At 39.5% G+C, this 22000-nt stretch overlaps 1 protein-coding gene across 5 annotated transcripts in view; it reads right to left on the bottom strand.

Moving 5' to 3' along the window:
* Positions 1 to 22000, bottom strand: part of SMURF2 (SMAD specific E3 ubiquitin protein ligase 2) — a 124339-nt gene that overhangs the window by 34618 nt on the left and 67721 nt on the right. For 4 of the 5 annotated variants that reach the window (XM_073310783.1, XM_073310779.1, XM_073310780.1 and 1 more), the window contains 9 exons: positions 18277 to 18361; positions 13406 to 13564; positions 13105 to 13170; positions 6792 to 6996; positions 4304 to 4407; positions 2252 to 2366; positions 1646 to 1824; positions 927 to 1064; positions 576 to 696 (listed from right to left, as the gene is read on the bottom strand). In XM_073310783.1, coding sequence (XP_073166884.1) covers positions 576 to 696; positions 927 to 1064; positions 1646 to 1824; positions 2252 to 2366; positions 4304 to 4407; positions 6792 to 6996; positions 13105 to 13170; positions 13406 to 13564; positions 18277 to 18361 — 1172 coding nt within the window. The remainder of the gene's footprint in view (positions 1 to 575; positions 697 to 926; positions 1065 to 1645; positions 1825 to 2251; positions 2367 to 4303; positions 4408 to 6791; positions 6997 to 13104; positions 13171 to 13405; positions 13565 to 18276; positions 18362 to 22000) is intronic. The other variant, XM_073310781.1, reaches the window with a different exon arrangement.

Here is a 22000-nt window from a genome sequence, read left to right as displayed (position 1 = left end):
CCAGGGCAATACGGTATTTCAGGCGCTGGATCTTTACATTTAGTAGAGCACTCCATGGCAGTGTTTCTTTAAGGGTAATACACTGCCACCTCCACTACAGAGGACGCTCTGGACCAATATGAGGTGATTGTAGATACTTCGGAATAGAAAACCAACTGAACCAAGATATAAGAGAGGGATCCATACTACATGTCCTATCAGAATGGACTGACATAAAGGAAGTGGCTACTTCTACAGTCACTATGAAGCACCCTATTCAGTCACTCCCAAGATTAACAAAAACATAAGCCCAAACCTGTGTGTATACACTCTACTGAACAGAGTTAAACAATACAAACCACATGAGAGAGAGAATGCTTCAAGTTGACAAACCCAGCTACTGATTCTGTAGAAGATCAACCTCAGTTCCAAGGCCTGGATGACCTTTTGTGTTTAACTGTGGTGCTTGTAATACTGCACCTGCAAAACCCCAGAAGCACCTGGGGATGCAACTTAGCACATTGTTTAGTCTCAGAAGAATGCATCAGCCTTTTATTGTTACACTTGACGACATAATGTAACATTAGTGTACTGACCTCTAACTCCTTCTCATCAAATGTCTTCAGCAGATGTTGTGGGATTACTTCATTAAATCCCTTCTGCAGTGCTAGAAACTGAGCTTCAATTCCTCGTAAAAATCGCCAGTTTACATAAAGCCTGCAAAAGTGCAAATTTGTTTTGTGAAAAATATATTCAAAACACAATAACCCTGCACTTTACCCAGCCAAAACCTAAACTTACTGACAGCAACACAACACAATCAAACTACTGTGCTAGTGCTTAGATAAATGTGACACTGGCAATAAGTTCCAACAAGCCAAAATCTCTCATGGAGGAAACTCAAAGAGAAGCTTCGTTTGAAAAATAGGTGTATGATTATTTAATACCTGACATATTCTTTTTTATTTTCCTCTGTGACAGGGATGCTTTTGCCATTGGGTTTCAGTTCATGTTGAATAATTTCCCCATAAGCATTGTGTTCCACACAGAACGTATGGTCCAAGACGCCTGTAATATCATTCTCTCTTGTGGAGGGAAATAAACAAATGGTTCAGTGGAGAAGACATTCTCTGCAAATGTATTGCATTCATAAAAACTTATGATAGACACCTCAATATAATTTTATAATCAGATTTGGTTTCAAAATATTGATAATAAGCATAACACAAGAAAACCTACTACTTTTTTATTATTCTTGAATTATATTTTGGAACACTATCAAACCTTTTGATGCAACACTTTTAGCAACATGTTGCAGCTATTTAATGGTTTACATAATCAGTAAATAGAAAAGCTAAATTACAATTTCTGACAAATTAAACAGCCATAAGCCCAGTGAATCAAAAGTTCGTTCATTCCATGTTCAAAATTACATTCACGACACATGTCCATGCCTCTAGAAAGCTGAAATACTCAATTTTTTAAAAAGCTTTTGTTTACTATGAACACTAGAAAGATATACTGTAAATCTACCTTAGACAGCAGCAGGAGCATAGAATATACTTTACTTTTAATTTAATTCTAACTGGATTTAGGAACACAGATCATTTGTATTAATTCTAACAGAATTTTAAAATGTCATAATTATTAAATGTGCAATACATACAGTATCCAGACTAAGCTGTTATGAAGATCTGGGTCAACCAATTCCATGTCATCAAGAGTAATTGGCTTCCCTAGCAATTGCTTATAGAAAGGCAATGTGAAGCCCCCATCAATATAATGTCCATGAAACACAGCCATCCCCATAATCCGTCCAACAAAATGGAAATATGATAAGTGTTCCTGGAATTAAAAGCAAAAACAAATGTATTCAACGAAATCAGACTTCCAGAGGGAGTAATTACAGAATTTCAAATTTCAGAATTAAGACTTTGCAATCAAAAAGTTCCTAGGTTTTTTTGTTGTCACACTTTCAGAACTTGGTTGGCAACAATTCAGAGATCCTATTACTCAGCACAGAAGCAACTTTTATTCATGCTTTCCTTAACGCAATTCAAACATCTGGCACCAAAATTAAGGAGAAATATTTGGTATTTTTCTTTGATTAATTCTAAATACAAAGGGGTCATGCCATTACACAAATCCAATTTCTAGCAATGATAATGTGAGAATTAGACTCCTAAGTCTAAGGCATTCCTCATGCTTATTTGAAGATGAATTTCCTAGGTCACAGAAAGAATGAGTTCTGTAAATTTGTCATAATATGTACCGGGTTAACTGCAGAGTCTGGGTTGATTTGCAGCGTATAGATATCATCTCGTGAATACTGGAAGAGGCCATAATATGGATTCAACATTTCATGAGACAACAGGTAAAGCCATTCCCTGGGGAAAAAAAATAATTATTTTACTGCATGTTTCAGACAAATACATTTCTATGTTGAGAAGTTGTGCAAAAATTTAGGTTTTCAACTGTAAATATTTACAGTGATCGATACACAGTTAAGCTACAAACAGGACAGAAAGCAGAAATTACTTTTACTTGCCCAGTAAACATACAGTACTTGAAAACTGGCTGGTTTCTCAGCTCTCCAAGCCTTTTCTTCACCTTAATCTCAATAGTTTCTGGTTGCTTCCCCTTCTTTAGGCATTACACATTTAAGACAAGGTTGTATTTTGTATATTTTACTCACGATACAACACTGCTGTATAGTATCAGGGGGTAGCCGTGTTAGTCTGTATCCACAAAAAAAACAAGGAGTCTGGTGGCACCTTAAAGACTAACAGATTTATTGGGGCATAAGCTTTCGTGGGTAAAACACCATTTCTTCAGATGCTGCTGTATGATACTCTGCTGAACGTATCCATTACCTGAAGGACATTTACATTAAAGGCTTCAATTTGAAGTGCTAAATAAGTTTGTACTGATTGGTAAATATTGGCTTAAGGGGCGGAGGGGAACAACCATAATTTTTCATGCTGCTCCTTAGCTTTGCTTCTTTGGCTGCCCACAAAGCAGAGGGCTGATTGTCCAGGGTATGCCAACCAGAAGTAGCGCTAGAAAACACTAGCAGAAGCATGGAAAATGACACCTTACTGCATCTCTTATTTCTAGTTTTGAAACATTTTTGTTATAACTGAACAATCAGCTGAAATTAAGTCAACAAAATATTAGATTGTTGTAACAGTAATGATTAAATGAGAAGTTATTCTCCACGGATGGGATGTTACATGAAGCAAACACACTATAGTGTCATTATGCAAAAATCAAGTAAAGTTATGTAGAGCCCTGCAACTCCACGGATATATGCTTTATATCCATGGATGTAGATATCTGCGGAACATTTTTGCGGATCGTGAATCAGATGCAGATACAAATTTTGTACCCACGCAGGGGTCTAAAGATATGTTCAATAAAAGAGTTGCCTTGTGTCTTTCATTACGACAACCTGCCATACAGCACCTAGAGATGCCAAAGAAATACTCCTCAATTTTGGGGGGCAGATGGATGCTTAAGAATAAATGAAAGTTGTAACTCTCACTACTTATGTATTTTTTAGAATTTAACATAAAAGTGCTATTTACCACAATAAATATGTTAACTTCTATCCGACAGCTTATTTCATTCACAGGTCACACATCCATAATCCAGCAAGATGGACATATTAATATTTTTGACTGTATTACAGTAGCATCTAGGCTATTTTACAGTAGCAACAAGGACTTTATATGTTAAAATAATTGTAGCTGTTATATCAAAACCGTTTTAAATGATGTTTAAACCGAAACATTTGCTACCAGCAGAAAAAAAGTTTTTTTAACAAGTGAAAAATTAAAATAGGCTTTACTTCCCTACTCTAGTAACTGCTAACATTTGACTTTAAATCCTAGTCAAGGTTTTTCTTTGGAAACAACAATATTAGACTTACTTTTCTTACCAAAAATGTACCACAAGGTGGAGTCAGTCCTTAATGGTGTAAACTCTCAGATATCTAAGCTTCAGTAACCAGAGGGGAAAAAACAACTACATCTTCACTGGAGTTACTAGAAACATGTGTCACATTTAAAATGCATCTATGTTAAGATCTGCAATAATCTTGCAGATTTACTTACAAGATATTAATTCCTACGTTGGGGTATATTTTCTACTCTATAGAAACACCAGAAAACTGAGAGAGACAATTTTGAGGTACAAGTTATTAGTGGAACACACATTTAAAAAAAAAGAAAAAAAAAAGACTTAAAAAACACAGTACTTAGGAACAAGATAGCTTTAGGATTCAGAATACAGTGTATAATTTAGGTCATGTTTTCTAGCATACCTGGCAACCCCTCCATAATCAAGGCCTTCTTCTCCACGAAATTTTATCATTAATCGCTTCCACAGATCCTTAGGTCTCATCTTCATGACTTGCCTGTAAGACTCCTGCAATCACACCATCTACTGTCATATTCACTGCTGTTTATGGATAGATATCCTACTACTAGAACATAACGTAAGAACATAAGAACGGCCACACTGGGTCAGACCAAAGGTCCATCCAGCCAAGTATCCTGTCTGCTGACAGTGGCCAACGCCAGGTGCCCCAGAGGGAGTGAACCTAACAGGCAATGATCAAGTGATCTCTCTCCTGCCATCCATCTCCATCCTCTGACAAACAGAGGGACACCATTCCTTTCCCATCCTGGCTAATAGCCATTAATGGACTTAACCTCCATGAATTTATCCAGTTCTCTTTTAAACCCTGTTATAGTCCTAGCCTTCACAACCTCCTCAGGCAAGGAGTTCCACAGGTTGACTGTGCACTGTGTGAAGAAGAACTTCCTTTTATTTGTTTTAAACCTGCTGCCCATTAATTTCATTTGGCGGCCCCTAGTTGTTATATTATGGGAACAAGTAAATAACTTTTCCTTCTTCACTTTCTCCACACCACTCATGGATTTTATATACCTCAGTCATATTCCCCCCTTAGTCTCCTCTTTTCCAAGCTGAAAAGCCCTAGCCTCTTTACTCTCTCCTCACATGGGACCTGTTCCAAACCCTTAATCATTTTAGTTGCCCTTCTCTGAACCTTTTCTAATGCCAGTATATCTTTTTTGAGATAAGACCACATCCGTACGCAGTATTCAAGGTGTGGGCATATCATGGATTTATATACTATTTGTTAGGATAAATCATTTGACTCTCAGTACCTAAACCAGACGGTGTCCTTTCAGTTATTAACCACCATTTCTCAGGCTACTATGTTTTCTACCAACATAACATTACTTGTCAAATAAAAGAATAGATACGCTAGAAAAGCCATGGATCCTTAAATTGCTTATCATGTGCAGGGATCGTTTCTCTTTGTTTTGTCCTTCTATACTTCTGAAGTAATTAAAAGCTATAATTGTCAGTAAACTGCTTTGGAGATTGAAAGTGCTAGATAAGGGCTCATTTCTCCTGTCTAAGAGGACAAAACATGGACAATCTGTTAAGGGTAGGTACAAAAACAAACCTTCAGGGGAGCATTAAGGAATATCAAGTATTGCAAGCATTGGGTGCCCCCTGCTACTGGGAAAGCTAGAGTTACACCTCTATCGGGTAACTCCCAGGCACTACCAGAAGAAAATGTGTGGATAAAGAAACCGAAGAACAGAGAGGTAGGAGGAATGAAGAACTGGGAATTAAATGTATAGTTTCTGTTTGAGAACAATGTCATGATCCCCTGTTCACTAGCACGCAGCCTCCAAGGAACTCCAGCTTGCATTCAGCGTTGCCAACCCTTGCTATTAGAAAATCATGAGTCAGACCCCAAAATATCATGAGATTAAAAAAAGTCCATTGGCTTAAAAATCATGAGAAATGTGGGTTCTCTATTTCCATACTGGTTTCTGAGACTTTAAGGTCACATTTTCAACCTTTCCTCTGTAACCACACAGGCTAAAAACATACCTTTCTCGTACAGGGAGCGCCCTGGGGAGGGGAAGCTGTTGGCTGACAGCAGTTTCTAAGTAAAATTAAGCTTCACTCAGGATCTTGCGATAGAGCTCTCAAATGTCAGGATTTTTATTTTTATTTTATTTTTTAAGCAAATAAATAAAATAAATAAATCCTGACATTTGAGAGTTCTATCGCAAGATCGTGAGTGCGGCTTAATTTTACTTAGAAATCGCGTCACTCATGATAAATTTGTGACTTTGCATGTCTGATTACTGCACAGCAGCCCCCACAGCTAATTAAAGCGAGATGAGCAAGTCTTCAAAGGAAAGACTCATCCAATCCTACTTGGATGGAAAAATGGTGACCACAATGTAGAGGCTTGGAAGTTGAGTGTGAAGCGAGAAGGTTGCGGTGGAGGGGAGCCAAAGAATTACAACTGCATATGATTAATTCAGAAAACAATGTTGCAAAATTCCAGCGAGAACACTGCACTTTGGGTGTCTCCTGTCAGTCATCAGCCTTGAGAATTCATGATTTTAAAATGTCTGATTTTCAAAAATCTAAACGAAAATGTGTATTTGAGATACATACTGTGTAATTAAAATATTGAAGATGAATGCTATATGAAGTTATTTACCTGTTATATTTATTTTAAAAAATATATACATTTTCAATCTACACTCTCCCCTCTCCTAAACAACTGCCCCTCCCTTTTCATTTCTTTACTGGAAGAGAATCACATCCCATCTAGGATCGGTGATTATCTATACACTCTCCTGAACCCTTACCCCAGAATATACCATCACCACCTCTCGGAAAAGTTCCCTCCCCTACTCTCCCTCTCCCATCACTTAAAAATGGGTAGAGTTTCCTTATCTTCAGATTACCTCAAAAATCTCTTCTCTGGAGACTTCAATACGACAGTGGCCAGCTTGGGGCTGGTGCTGCGACAATTCTTGCCTCAGAATCTTGAGTTTCTGCACTAGGTCTCGCTTATACCTTGGCACAGTCAGACATTCTGCCTCATCTGGAAGCTGGCACAACGATACTACCTGCTGTTGCTGCTGATGATCTTTAAGTTGGTTCTGACGGCTAGAAATAAACAGAGCTATTTTCAGAAACGCAAGTCACATGCCTCTATTTCCCTCTCAGATATTTTTTAAATTTTAGTATTTACAACAAAACTAGTTTCAATTGCACATGGTTACTTATTGTAATTACGTTTTAAAAATGTCCAATTTCAATAAAAAGAAAAAGAATCCAGAGACCTTATCCTGACCAAAGACACATGCTTCTGTCTTTCTTGGCAAGTAGTTGGTTTCAGGGTTTGTTATTTCCATTAATGCTATTCTATGAAGTACGTAAAAGGTTATAGCACTATATAATAAAGCATTATCTATACAGTTTTACCACTGAGCTGCTGACACTGAAATTCTCAGATACCATTTCCATATTTCCTTTGCATGTTTTACCTTCCTCCATTTTAAAATTCAGGGGATATGCCAAATACTATGCCTCTAATCTACAGTCAATACCACAGTCTGTTTTAAATGGCTTGTCTGAAAAAGAGTAAGCTTACAAAAAGATGTTTGTATTGGCAGCTTGGCAAGGACCTTGTCCCTTGTACCTGGACTAGTCTGGGCCACAGGAATGTAGGGAGTTCACATGTAACTAATTGGCACAGATAATCATGTAGTTTTACTACCAATTCTAGGAGATTTTATAAAGCTACAGACATGTGAAAGTGTCCATCTTGCACACAATAAGTGGATATTGTTTGAGCTAGATCAGTGGTTCCTAAACTTTTTAATAAGGTGACCCACCAACTGCATTTCATCCTTTTTTTGCAACACAACCAAGGTCCAAATTCATGGGAAGAAGGAGGGCGGCAAAACCATAGGCCAGCATCCTCTTCTGCCCCCTCCTCCTCACCCTACCGCGGGGGCACTGATCACCCACAGCATCACCCTTCACCCCAGCACCGCAACCCTAATCGCAGCCCAGTACAGAGGGGAGGACCTGTGGGCATGTGGGGGTGGGACAGAGACCGAGCCTGCCCTGCACTCACCCGACAGTGGCAGTTCCCATCCCACTGGGCTGGGCCCAGTTCCCCACTCTGGGCACTGTGGCTTGGCTCACAGGGCCACAGTACCACTCTTCTGTCATGAAAGTGGGGTGGCCAACCCAAACCTCAGTGATGCTGTAACCTATCATGGCAGGCCATGTCTGGAGTGGGGAGTCAGGCCCAGCCCCGCAGGAAAGAAGCGGCAGCTGCAGGGTGAGTGCGAGCTGGGCTCCCCCTCTGCACTACGCCTGTGACCTGCTTAGAATCTTCCCATGTCCTGTTGACCCATCATCCGGGAAACAATGACCTAGCACAATGGTGTAAAAAAGGTACACTTTACTTAAGCTGTCCAGCAAAAAGTCTCATGTGGAACACAGAAGATAGTACATTGAATGTACAGTACTGTATAATGAAGGTTAGAATTCAAGGTGTGTTTTTTCAGTTGAATGTTATTAATGATATCTCAAACCTCATACACCAAACATTCTAAACAGAATCATGCATAATTTTAGACCTGAAAATATTTTTGTCTGTTGACCGTTTTGAACATGATCTCCTAGAAAGCTCCCTGTGAACAATGGCCAACCAGAATTCATTTCCAGCAAGTTTTCACCACTGAAACATTCAGCGTTGGCAGTTAAAAGTGAAAGTCCCAGCTTGCTCCAGGGTTTCAGTAGCCATTCTGTTATTACAGAACCCTTTCTTTTAATGCAATTTAGCAGGGTGAAACAAGGAGGAAAACTGGGACCAGAAAGGTCACTGCAGACCAACAACAATTACAAGGTGGTCCAGGCTGCCACAGTTTGAGAAACACTGCAATAGGGCACATTCTAAATCACTAAAACAAAAATTAGAGTTTTAATGTTAATATTTGCTTTTATTCCACAGGCTCTAAGGAGGGGATAATGGAATTAAATTCAGTTCTACCACCAATATTTAGGACACAGAACTTATTAATAATCTGCTGGTCAGGAAGCAGGTATCAGTGGAATTTTTCCTCCCCCTTCTGCCATTGCAAATCTCTCAGAATAAACTGCAAACTGCTTCACCTAAGATTTCACAAGAAGCAGATATCAGAGAAATCTCCAGGAGCAGTTATTTGGGGTGAAGGAAAATTAAATTTAAACTCTAAAAATACCTCTGTAAAGTGACCATTGTTGGTTTTACTTACAATGAGCTACAGTTATCTTAAAACCACTATCCTAAAAAAAGGCAATAAAATGATATAATGAGGCAGACAACCAACATCTCAGTGCTACTCAGAGCTGAAGTGTAAGACATTCTACTTCTCTCTCCATTCTTTCCCAAGAAACTGAGACAATCATTTCTATGAGCTTGTCTACACTTAAAACGCTATAGTGGTGAGGTTCACTGCTGTAGTGCTTCAGTATGGATGCTCATTATACCATCAGGAGGGGATCTCCCGTTGGCACAGCCAACCCACTCCACAAGAGGCAGTAGCTATGTTGATGGAAGAATTCTATCATCAACTTAGCAGTCTCTACACAGGGACTTGTGAGTTTTACTACATCGCTCAGGAGTATGAATTTATCACATCGCCAAGCAACGTAGCTGCGTCAACTTAATCATCTAGTATAGACCAGCCCTAAAGGTCCACCTCCAAATGGCCCTTGAAGCAAAGTCCCCACATAGCTCCTGAATCCAACCCTACATCATTAGGGCTATGTATTTCTAATGCACCCGTGACTTATATCTAACACTATCCTCCCACTCATGATGAGACATATGACAATAGATTCATGTTTAACAACAATATAAACTCCATATACTTGAGGATAACTCTTGATGATGCTGAAGTTAAAAGGAAATAATTCTTTCATTTCCTGCACATTCTAATTCCACAAGGGCAAGCCAGTAAAAACATCCCTTGTATTAGGCCTACCAGACAAGGTAATACAATATACTGTACTAAAGATACTAGTCCTGTAGATACAAAGCCAATTAATCTCAGTCTTAAAGGAAAAGTAAGTAATCTGTGAAATCACCATGCATTTAAGAACTATGCATCAAATTACAGCTCTTTAAAAGAGCAGCAGGACTGGACGGAGAAAAATAAAATAGTATTAGCTGAATCACACCAAAACCAAATCACAATGAAGTACATCTCTACCCCAATACGACATGGGCCTCAGGACCAAAAAAACTTAGCGCGTTATAGGTGAAACTGTGTCATACTGAACTTGCTTTGGCCTCGAGCATTTCTGTTATTAATAGTCACTTCCCGCCCTGACTGACCCCTCAGAATCCCCGCCAACCCCCCTCCACTCCTTGTCCCCTGACTACCCCCTCCAGAGACCCCCCTGCCACTAACCACCCCTCCCAAAACCCCACCCCGTATCTAAGCCCCCCTGCTCCTAGTTTCCTGACCTCCATAGACCCCCCCTATCCCTAATCACCCCCAAGACTCCACCCCCTACCCAACCCCCCTTCTCCCTGTCCCCTGACTGCCCCGCCCCCATCCACACCCCCGCCCCAACAGGCCTCCCACGCCCTATCCAACACCCCCGTTCCCTGACCGCCCCACCCCCAGAACCTCCGAACCATCCAACCCCCCCTTCTCCCTGTCCCCTGACTGCCCCCCGAAACCCTCTGCCCCTTATCCAACCCCTCAGGCCCCCCACCGGCACCCTTAACACGCCGCTCAGAGCAGCGTGTCGGAGCCACACGCACTGATCGGCCGGAGCACGCAGCCCCGCCCTCCAGAGTGCTGCTTTACCGCGTTCTATCCAAATTCATGTTATATCAGGGTACAGGTGTATTTGCTAAATAGTTTGCAGTACTTAAAATAATAAAAACATTATTTTACCATTACTGAACTGTTGATGCTGGTATTTTGCTATTTGTTTCCTCCTCATTTTCAGTTATTTTTCAAGGTTTGTGTCACCAGAAAATTGCTCAACTACACTTCTAAAGTAATATCCTCAATGAAGCATTTATTTAACTCCTTCAGCTTTGAAAACTATCAGTAACTCTGGGCCAATATTTAAATTTTAAACAGAATTAGGTAGCTATATATAATGGCATCGGGGCAAAATGGCATCTCTGCTCAACGGAAAAGGCAGTGTCATCTGTCTTGAACCCTAGGTTATATTTTTGGATTTAGAATTATAATCCACCCATCTCCTCTTAAACAATATTATTTTATTTTTCAGATAATTTACAAAATCTTTCAGGCCTAAGGCAAACAACGTGTTTTTACTTCAGAGCAAATGCTCTCTTCTCCCCCCCGCAGGAAGGGGGGCACGGAGAGAGAATCACTTTCACATATCCTGTCTGGTACAATAAAAGAACAAACATGACAGAAGATTTATCAGCCTGCAGACACCGTTGGTTGAATTTCTAAAATCCTTTTCTAATGAAAGACAGATGTACAAATGAAAAACTTAAGCATGTTGTTATAGGTCTTACAGCTTGAAGAAGTGTAAAATGGTTCTGAAGTTTGCAAGTCAAACTGGATTTTTCTGATGCAAAGCTAGCTCCATTGTAAGTACAATAAAATGTCATGCAAACCACCATGTCATAGTTATTTTGTAAATATCTACGAAATGGCAACTAAACAGAGGCTGTGCTAACCAGAATATTCTTTTTTAAAAATATACTCCGAAGAATTGAATTTTCTACAAATATAAAAATCTTATGGTTATAAAGAGAATTTTTGGTTAAAATATCCAATTAAAAATATTTAAAATTAATCTCTTCTGTGTGCTGGATGTGTGCAGGCTCCTAAAATATCACTGGTAAATTCAGTTTCCATGCCAGCAGGCAGCTAAGGAGACAAGGAATCTAAACACAGTTCAGAAAAAAAGGTACATGGTTCATAAAAAGAAGCCATCAACCTGGACTATGAAGACTTTCATAAAATGCCTGTAACACTCAAAAATATGGTCTTCAAAACATTTTTTTTTTAATATTTTTTTCTCATGTTTAGATGGCAAATTCTCTCAGTTCACTAGATTCCAGATATGGATTGTTCATACAAAAGCCATTTTCCCAAACCAGCTAGCCAACTTTTAGGTGATGGCACGAGTTACATAAAAAGCTTTTCTGGAGGTTTTCAGAGCCTAATTTGATTCTTCTACTTGCTGGCTCCTGACATACTCTTCTTGGCTTCACTTCCCAAGGACTGAAGGCCGGTCTACTGGGAACTTCTATTGGCATAGCTAAAAATCCCCCCCTCCCCAAGACATAGCTATGCTCACCTAACCCTCTATGTAGGCAGCGCTAGGTCAAAGGAAGAATTCTTCCATCGACCTAGCTACTGCCTCTTGGGGAAGTGGATTACCTATGCCAATGGGAGAACCTCTTCTGTCGGCATAGGTAGTGTCTACACTGAAGCTGTGCTGCTGTAGCAGTTTAAGTGTAGACATACCCTGACTCCCTTTAAGGAAACTTATTGCCATCCCTCCCTAGCACCTCCTTATGCTGATTGCATATGGCTTTCTGTTCATCCAGCTCTTCATTGTTTCTTCGATTCACAACCTAGTTAATGCTATGCAGGTGTTTCCCGAAACAAAGGTCTTAAAAAGTTGTTAGTGTGAGAAACAACAGAGTCAAAATTCCAGCAATGTCTGGACAAGACAATAGCTGTGTCTAGACAAAAACATTTGTACTGTTTTTGGTTTCTGCATATAGTGATATAGAAACACCTCCAACGCAAAATGAGTACATCAGGAATGAAAATGACAGCCAGAATTCCTTAATGTTTATTTAATAATAATAAAAAGGCAGTATCTGAAAATACCCAGATTTAGGTTTTGCTTAAGATTCAAAATGCTGGGGTATCTTCCCTAGTGCACATCATAAATACTCTTACTATTATTCTCTGTGTTTAGTAGTAGCTCCATTTCCAATGAGTGGTTCTTTATGTTCAGAACGTTTCTAATTGTCTTTATTAGAGAGCTAGACAAACTGTGGAAGGATACCTAGCTACTTGCTCCCTGGCCCAATGCATCAATTTTTCATTTTAATGACAACAAAATATGTAATCTAATTTTTTTTAATCAGTTTGTTACCCCATAGATTAAAACGTTAAAATCTGAAGACAATGTAAAAAGGTACAGCAGACAACGCTTCTACTGTCCCTGGATAAATGCCACTGTTATACAATATCTCACCTGGGGTGGCAGATCTCTTCCATGGGACGGCACCTGCCCCCCCATGACATCACAGTGGCCACGCCCCTGTTGAAGGGTGGTAGAGATGAAAATATTTATATAGTAATCAAAGCTCTCATATATACTATGTTATACACACAGATGCCTGCAGCATGTTAATTAAAGGGCAAATACTATTGAAGAGAGTTTACATAACACAGAATGACAGAATGCACCTTGGCTTATAACAAGCATTCTCACAAGAGTCACCCTCTTGTTCTAATATTAAAATTAATATGCATTGTACACTTTTCAAACTTACTTTAAAACTAAGTGCAAATTAGCAGACAGCCGTGGATCTGTAAACTGTGTCGTTCTGTTGTTATGGTCGACAAAATAAACTCTGCCTGTTGCTGTATTACGGATCTCCCATCCAGGAGGCAGTGGACCAAGCTCTTCACAATTGATGTTGCTAAGATCCCTGCAAAAACAAATATAAAATAAAAAATACCTCAGCATTTGGCTTCTGAGCCAAACAAGTGTAAATGTAACAGAACAATTCCATGAAGTCTGAGAAAATGTATTGTTTCAGAAACTTAATCTGTTCAGCTGGAATCTCTACTCCCAAGGTACAAGCCTACCAAAGAAAATGAAAATATACACACCCGACTACACACGCGTTAGAAAAGCAGTTATTACATAATCTTCATTTTTACAAAATAACAATCAGATACTAATTTAATACAGACTTAAAACAAAAATAAAAGCTGCCACCATATTTGCCAACAGGAGTTGCGCCAGTTTTGACAATAAACAGTTTTAAAAATAATATTAATCATTTAAGCCACTCAATCACATTTAAAAAACTCCCACAAAACAAAACCACGTTTCTGATTAGTTACATTTTCCATGAAGATTTATGCATGGATATCTGCCCAAACCAAAAACCATTTTTGACTGTTTTAAAAAACAAACAGTTAGATGCAAGAAAAGCTCTTTAACTAGTATTTTACGTAAACAATTAAGTGGTCTCAGGTAATCTCTATTAAAGTCAGATGAATGCAAGTAGCATTTGCAGGTTAATTTATTTAAGATGAATACAGTGGTTTTTAAAAACTGCATAGCATTTCTCTGAGGAATAAAAAACATCCCTTCTCCCTGACAACCTTTAGGTATTCTAGCTCAACTTCTGTTAACATCTTTGGAAGTAGGGCATATGTAACTCATGAAGCAATTTGGCCTCAAATACATAATTATGACTTTTTACAGAGCAAATTATTATGCTGCATCTTTAAACGTTTGGCATCTTTTGTAAAAGGACCAGTGCCCCAATTCTCTACCAGTTTGTAACAATGGCAGTCTTCAACTAATGTAGAAAACAGTCAACCCCACTATACCCTTTGTGCAGTCCTGTTGTAGGATATGAAGCATAGCAGTTCTGCTTTTGATTCACAAAAGAGTAGCGTCATTGTAAACAGTTACAAAATAGTATTTTAACACAGGATATATGAAAGAATTTAGAAGATTACAATAAGTATAGTGAAAGGAAATCTTTTTAGTAGCTCACCTTTTTAGGTGGAGCAATAAATACCAAGCAAATAATTTTTGTCCAAAACATTTTAATAAATCAATTTTTCGAAATTGTTAATTTGCAAATCCACTGACCTCTTGCTATCACGCAGCAGCTTCTATCATTTACATTATAATTACAGTTTGAGAAGTGTGTGCTGCTCTTAATTAAATCTATTAAATACAAAAGTAGGTGAATATAAGTGTTGTTGTATTCTGCCACCACTCTAGAATTTGGGTTTCCTTCCGCATCCCCAACATGAACAACCAAAATGAGGCTGATCTGTTTAAGAGAGAGGCAGTGTACTTATATAGGCTACAGGTATAATTTCTAAACCCTCCTTTCTTGCATCAACAGTCTGTAGCTGTAAATAATGACAGGGCAAAATGATGGAAGTAGATGTAAAGCCACCTGACCACACCCACAAACAACTAAATGTCAATATGCTCTCATTTGCAACTTCGATTATCTGAGGCACAAAAAGTGTGGATAAATTAAGGTGTATTTTTTTTAAAAAGTCCCCACATACAAAATGGAGAGTAGTTCTACGCTGCAAGATAGAGAATATATTGCCCACATAAAATGACAGAAAATCTTCCCCTGCATCACACGCTTTCCAAGGCACAAATGGCAGCTGACAATTTCACGTCAGCTGCTTAATTGCCTTTTGCGTTTTAGAAAATCTTCTCCATAGTCACCAAAGATTCAGGACAATGTCACAAGAAAGGTATTTTTCTTGTCTCAAGAGTAGTATATCACACAGCAAACGTGTCACTTTTTCATTAAAACCTTTAATTTTTATTCTTCAAACTATGGTTTGAAGTACCTTACTCATTTCTGGCAATCCAACATCCATTTACATGGGAAGAAACATGAGCAGCAGCCAACCACAAAATTGTTAAGTTTCTTATAAATCTCAGGGCTGGCTGCCAATTTAGGGCTGTATATGCCATTTTTACATTAGCATCTGCAGATTTTAGGAGGTAATAATCTTAAAGAGCTTCCAGTGCGTTAACAAGGATTCTTTTTTTTTTTTTAAACTAACAATATTCTCTCTCTTTACAGACAGGGACATGTTTAATGAGTGGGACAGTAAACCTCAATCTTCTGGAAAGTGGAGATGGAAAGATGTATTGGATTAGCCTTGCCATCTCCCTGAAAAGGCAGAATTTATTCTGCCCAGCACATTTTTCTAGCACATAATCTAGTTTCAAATATGTCAAGAAAATTGGGCTTCCCCATTTCCCTTGGGAGACCATTCCAGAATTTAGTACATCTCATCAATGTATGGAATATTTTCGTGATCTCTTTTCCCGCTTAATTAATTCATTACTCCTAGTTCAGTGGTTCTCAAACTTTTGTACTGGTGACGCCTTTCACATAGCAAGCCTCTGAGTGCGACCCCCCCCAAATAAGTTTAAAACACTTTTATATATTTAACTCCATTATAAATGCTGGAGGCAAAGCGGGGTTTAGGGTAGAGGCCAACCCCCAGTTTGAGAACCCCTGTCCTAGTTACATCCCCCTTCCTCCTGATATTTGCCCACTTCAGATTAATCTTCCCCTTTAAATGGTTAACTAAGCTGTACACATTAGCTTTTTGTGTGTAAAGAATCAAGTCAGTCCCTTCTAGCCCTTTTATCACTTTGGTTCTCTTGTGTGTACTCCTACCCATTTGTCTTTGGGTAATGAGATGCCCTGAACTAACTACCATATCCAAGGAACAGTCTGAGTATTCCCTCTTGGCTCCACTATACAATACCCCTGTACACACAGCCTTACACTGGATCTTTTTGACTATTACAAACGCTGTCCATGGTCACCTCTAGGTGTATCCCACCATTTTCAATGACTTCTATATCCCATTGAATATCAATGTTGCAAGTTACCTTTTTTACAAAAACAAATTGGCTTACATTTTCCAAGTTAAATAATATTTTGCTGTTTCAAGCATCCCTTTCTAACACATCTAAGTCCCTTTGTATTAGTGCCTTGTCCTCAGTGGTGTTCATAATATCTCCTCCCAAATTAGTGTAATACTTACATTTCATATATGTGCTGCCTGCTCCCTTCTTCCAGATCATTAAAGGAAGATATTTAATGAAAAGGGATGTAACTCCTAATTCTGAAGTAATACACTACACGTCTTTCTCAGCTTCAAAAACTGTCATTTCTCATTACCCTTTTATTTACAGTCCTTCAACTAGTTCTAAACCATGGGTTAGTATTCATACCCAAGCCAAATTGAATTATTTTGATTGTGAGACCATAAGATATTGTATCCAATGCATTATTAAAAATTAACAAACAAGATATCCACCATATTCTCTTCAATTTTTTTTATTCTGTCAACAAAATAACCTGGAGCCACAAGATAAGTCAGGTAATATCTTTTATTGGACCAACTTCTATTGTTGGAAAAGGTGGTCCTGCTTTGAGCAGGGGTTTGGACTAGATGACCTCCTGAGGTCCCTTCCAACCCTGAGATTCTATGAATTGATTCTATGACAAGCTTTACAGAGCTCTTCCTCAAATCTGCAGAAGGTAACCCGAGAGTGTTGCAGCTAAATATAAGGTGGAACAGATTGTTAAACACAAGGGGTGGTTAGGAGACCACTTAAAATGAAGTGGGCACTTAGCACCTCTGCAGTCATAGGGCAAAGAAGGGTGAGTAGGCAGCAGAATGTGTTAAAATTGTTGTAATGAGCCATAAAACCAATGTGTGTTAAATCCACAATTTTTAATGTCCAGCACAGTTAGGAATTTAAATTCCCAGGCTTGTCTGCAAATAAAATATAATCCAGTTTGTCTGACAAGATTTGCACTTAAATTTATGTTGCTAAATTTTCATGGTTCAGTTATCTTCTATAGGCCAGATTTTTACAAGAGTTCAGTTCTCATTTAGGTACCTAAAGGCAGAAGCCAGGTTGCTGAGCTTCTGGGAGCTCCCATTTCTCTCAGCGGGAGCTGAGAATTTTTGACGAGCCAGCCCTACGTATTAAGGCTTTGTCTACACTGCCAATTGAACAACAAAACTTTTGCAGTTCACAGGTGCTTAACCCCCCGCCCCCAAAAGACAAAAGTTTTGCCATGGCAAGTGCCTGTGTGAATGCTCGCGTTGTCAGCAGGAGAACTCCGCTCATAGAGGGTGGAAGTATTTTGTCAGCAAAAGCGCCGACAAACTGAGTTTACGCTGTGTAGTTTAGACAAAGCCTTTGTGATTTTTCCATTATTTTATTAGGGATAAAAAGCCAGACTTGGTTATAATCATTGGGGCTATATCTGATACTAACACCATTAGGTACTATACTTTCTTTCATAAAAACAGTTTAATTTGTTCTCTGAGACTTTCTATTATTGAAGAATTCTTTCAAGTCTTAGTTTTTGATGCAAGGGGTGTCATTTATTTTGTTGAGTGGCTTATGTTAAGATGACAAGCTGGATTGCTGTGGAGGGGTGGGACTGAAGGGGGGGGCGGAGGGGTGTTTCATCTACCACGCCAGTCTGCATATTCTCTTAAGTAACATTAAACAGTGCAATATTGGAGGACAAGCAATTTTAAGAGAGTCCTGTTTAATTTAAGACTTCATATAACAATAAAGACATGTGAGTTCTTTTCTTACCTTGGTACTCTTGGGTCATGCCATGTGCTTACACCGGTCTGAGTATGCAGGAAATAGACCTGACCTTGCTGAGTTGTCCTTTGCTCTGTTAATTGAGATAAAATAAATAAGAACAACCAAAAAGATAGACATGCATGAAAGGAAAAAGGAAAAGAAAAAAGTAATTCAGCTCATACTACAAGGTTATAGACAAACAGCCCTGCTCAAAAGACGAGATGCTCTAAAAAAGTGATTAAACAGATTTTTTACATGGAAGGGTTTCTAGGTACTGTCATTGGATTAACATGCAGAGAGCTAGGCTTCCTGACAGCAGGCTCAGCAGGTTGCATGTGGCGTCCAACTAAGAAATCCAAATCAGAGTCAATTAGCATAGTAGCAAGCCTTGAAAATTGGCAGTCTGACAGTTTTTAGATATTTGTTTTTGCGAGAGGCATGGAATGGTTCTTCTACAGTCTCAGAGTTTTGGGAAAATACTACAAATTTGTAGATATGGATAGGAGAGCAGTATCTTTTCTTTGCAGTTTACAGGAGTCAATTATGAGACAAAGGTTTCAGTTTCTTCTGGAATTGTGTCTACATCTGGGATTACATAATAAAGCCTCAACAATACCGGGATTTTATTTCCTTTAGGGCAGTGCCTAAACTCTAGAATAGCACACATTTTACAAACACTAAACTAACACATATTACATGGTTATAAACAGGAGTAAAAGTTCCATGTAGAGAGTGTCTCAGGTTTGTCTACACTGGAACTTTGTCGGCAAAACTTTTGTCATTCAGAGGTGTTAAACACCCCCCACGAACGACAAAAGTTTTACAGACAAATAATGTCGGTGTGAACAGCACTTTGTTGGCAGGAAGAAAAGGAGTACTTGTGGCACCTTAGAGACTAACCAATTTATTTGAGCATGAGCTTTCGTGAGCTACAGCTCACTTCATCAGATGTTTACCGTGGAAACTGCAGCAGACTTTAGACTTTAGACTCTCCTGCCAACAAAGCTGCTACTGCTCGCGGGAGGTAGAAGTTGTGTGTCAGGAAGAAAGCTTTCTCCTGCCCTCAAACAGCAGCTACACCGCGTGCCTTATAGCAGCACAGCCGTAATGGCACAGCCGTGTCGCTAAAAGCTGCGTGGTGCAGACGAAGCCTAAGTGTAGTGTTATACCAGCAACTGAACAATGTGGAAACATGTCTGAAAACAGTCTTTGTACCAGCCTTCCAGAACTACCAAATGTGGTAAAGTTTCTCAAGTAGTCTAAAATAAAAGTATTCCAATATTCCCCTACGTGTACACTAGAAAGATTAAGTCTGGATACAATATTTGACGAGAATGCAGCCTTTAAAAAAAAAAGCATAAATTCAAAGCAGCTACTAAATATTCCATGTTTTACTTTAAAATGTTCCACTTCCCTAAAGAGTCAATTCAGATGTCCTTGACCCAGATATCTAGGTATTTAACAAGTTATTATCCATAACATAGGTATGTCTCTACTACCAGCTGGTAGTGTCCTATAAAAGCCTCTAGATAATGAGGAATACCACATCAAATGCAAAAACTTCCACTAAAAAGATTAGATATTTAATGAGATTACAGCATTATCTCTGTGTTTAAGTGTTTTTATAGGTATTATGAGAGATGGAGTCAACTTGGCCAGCTACACTTACAATGGTGTGAGTATCTGTTCTAGCCACATGGGTAAGGGCTTGTTCAGTTGTGCCAGAAGTCTACCAATTTTAAAAACTGAAACTTCATGAAGTGCAATTAAATCTATTGTATAGCTAAAAGCACTTGATTTTAGGAAATGTTGAGGCACAAGATTTTTTTAGCAGATGACAGAACAAGGAGTAATGGTCTCAAGTTGCAGTGGGGGAGATTTAGGTTGGATATTAGGAAAAACTTTTTCACGACGAGGGTGGTGAAACACTGGAATGCGTTACCTAGGGAGGTGGTGGAATCTCCTTCCCTAGAAGTTTTTAAGGTCAGGCTTGACAAAGCCCTGGCTGGGATGATTTAGTCGGGGATCGGTCCTGCTTTGAGCAGGGGGTTGGACTAGATGACCTCCTGAGGTCCCTTCCAACCCTGATATTCTATGATTCTAAGATCACATTACCATGCAGACGTTAACTACTTATGTCATCCACTATAGCTTACCTGACCAAATGTGACATGATCAAAGTGTAACAACAACACTCCACTCTTACACAGTGAAAACAAGGAAGAGTCCTTGTGGCACCTTAGAGACTAACAAATTTATCTGAGCATAAGCTTTCATGGGCTAGAACCCACTTCATCAGATGCATGGAATGGAAAATAGAGGAGCAGGTACAAATACATGAAAAGATGTGAGTTGCCTTACCAAGTGTGAAGTCAGTCTAACAAGACAATTCAGTTAAAAGTGGATCTCAAAGTGCTTTGCAGTACCATTATCCCCATTTTACAGATGGGGAAACTGAGGCACAGACTTGCCCAAGGTCATCCAGCACTCCAGTGGCAGAGCCAGGAATAGAACAAAAGAACGGCCATACTGGGTCAGACCAAAGGTCCATCTAGCCCAGTATCCCGTCTTCCGACAGTGGCCAATGCCAGGTGCCCCAGAGGGAAAGAACAGAACAGGTAATCACCAACTGATCCATTCCCTGTCACCCATTCCCAGCATCTGGCAAACAAAGGCTAGGGACACCATCCCCATAAATGCCAACTCCGTGGGAAAAATCACCGGCAGCCAAGCTCCCCACACCCCCATCCCCTCCTCCTCCCTCGAGCGCACTGCGTCCCTACTCCTCCCCCTCGCAGCGCTTCCCGCCCACGGCCTAACAGCTGTTTGGTGGCGCTTAGGACTTTCCTCAAGGGAGGGGGTGGAGTGGGGATGTGGCGCACTCAGGGAAGGAGGCGGTAAGGAGGCAGGGCAGGGACTTGGGGGAACGGAGGGTGGGGCAAGGGGGTGGAGGGGCGGGGCAGCACCTGCAGGGCAGAGGGGAAGTTGGAGTCTATGACCATCCCTGCCCATCCTGGCTAATAGCCATTGATGGACCTATCCTCCATGAACTTATCTAGTTATTTTTTTAACCCTGCTATAGTTTTGGCCTTCACAACATCCTCAGAACCCAGATCTTCTGAGTCCTGGCCCAATACTCTATCCACTAGGTTGAACTGCTTTAGGATGTAGTAGTGATGGCCTCCTTTTTAAATACTATGGAAACAAAGTAGGTGAACCTCTGTAAATTGTGGGGGGAAAGCCGTATGATTTTTAACGAGTTCCATGATTTTCCAGCCTCTTTCTAATCAATCTTATTGTAATGTACGTTTCTACTGGCACCAGGCTTCCTCCTTTCTAGTTCTTAACTTGCAATTTATCATCCATCATCTACACACTAACGAAATATAAGGGAGGACTTTCCAAAATGCTGGTATATGGCCTGTTCCAACTCCCACTGCAGTTAGAGTTTTGCCCACATACTGAGCTCTGTGCTGCAAGATTAAAAACTGCAAGAGTTTCTCCCTCCCCTCTTAAGGCACAAATAAACCTTCCCACTTTAATTTAGGTATAGAAGGTAAGAGAATCGAATTATGCTTTTAAATTTAAATTAATCTTGATAAAGAGCTTATAAAATGTATCAAAGTCCTTTCTTTAACTTAACCACAAATCATACCTAAGTTTGCCCATTTGACCATTGAACATGTATGCTCAATTGCAGATTAATACATGTGGTACATGTCCAATCACT

The sequence above is a fragment of the Lepidochelys kempii genome, chromosome 14 (assembly GCF_965140285.1).
Source record: "Lepidochelys kempii isolate rLepKem1 chromosome 14, rLepKem1.hap1, whole genome shotgun sequence".
Taxonomy (NCBI): domain Eukaryota; kingdom Metazoa; phylum Chordata; order Testudines; family Cheloniidae; genus Lepidochelys; species Lepidochelys kempii.
The sequence above is the reverse complement of the archived record's forward strand: the minus strand, read 5'-3'. Positions and strand labels throughout refer to the sequence as shown.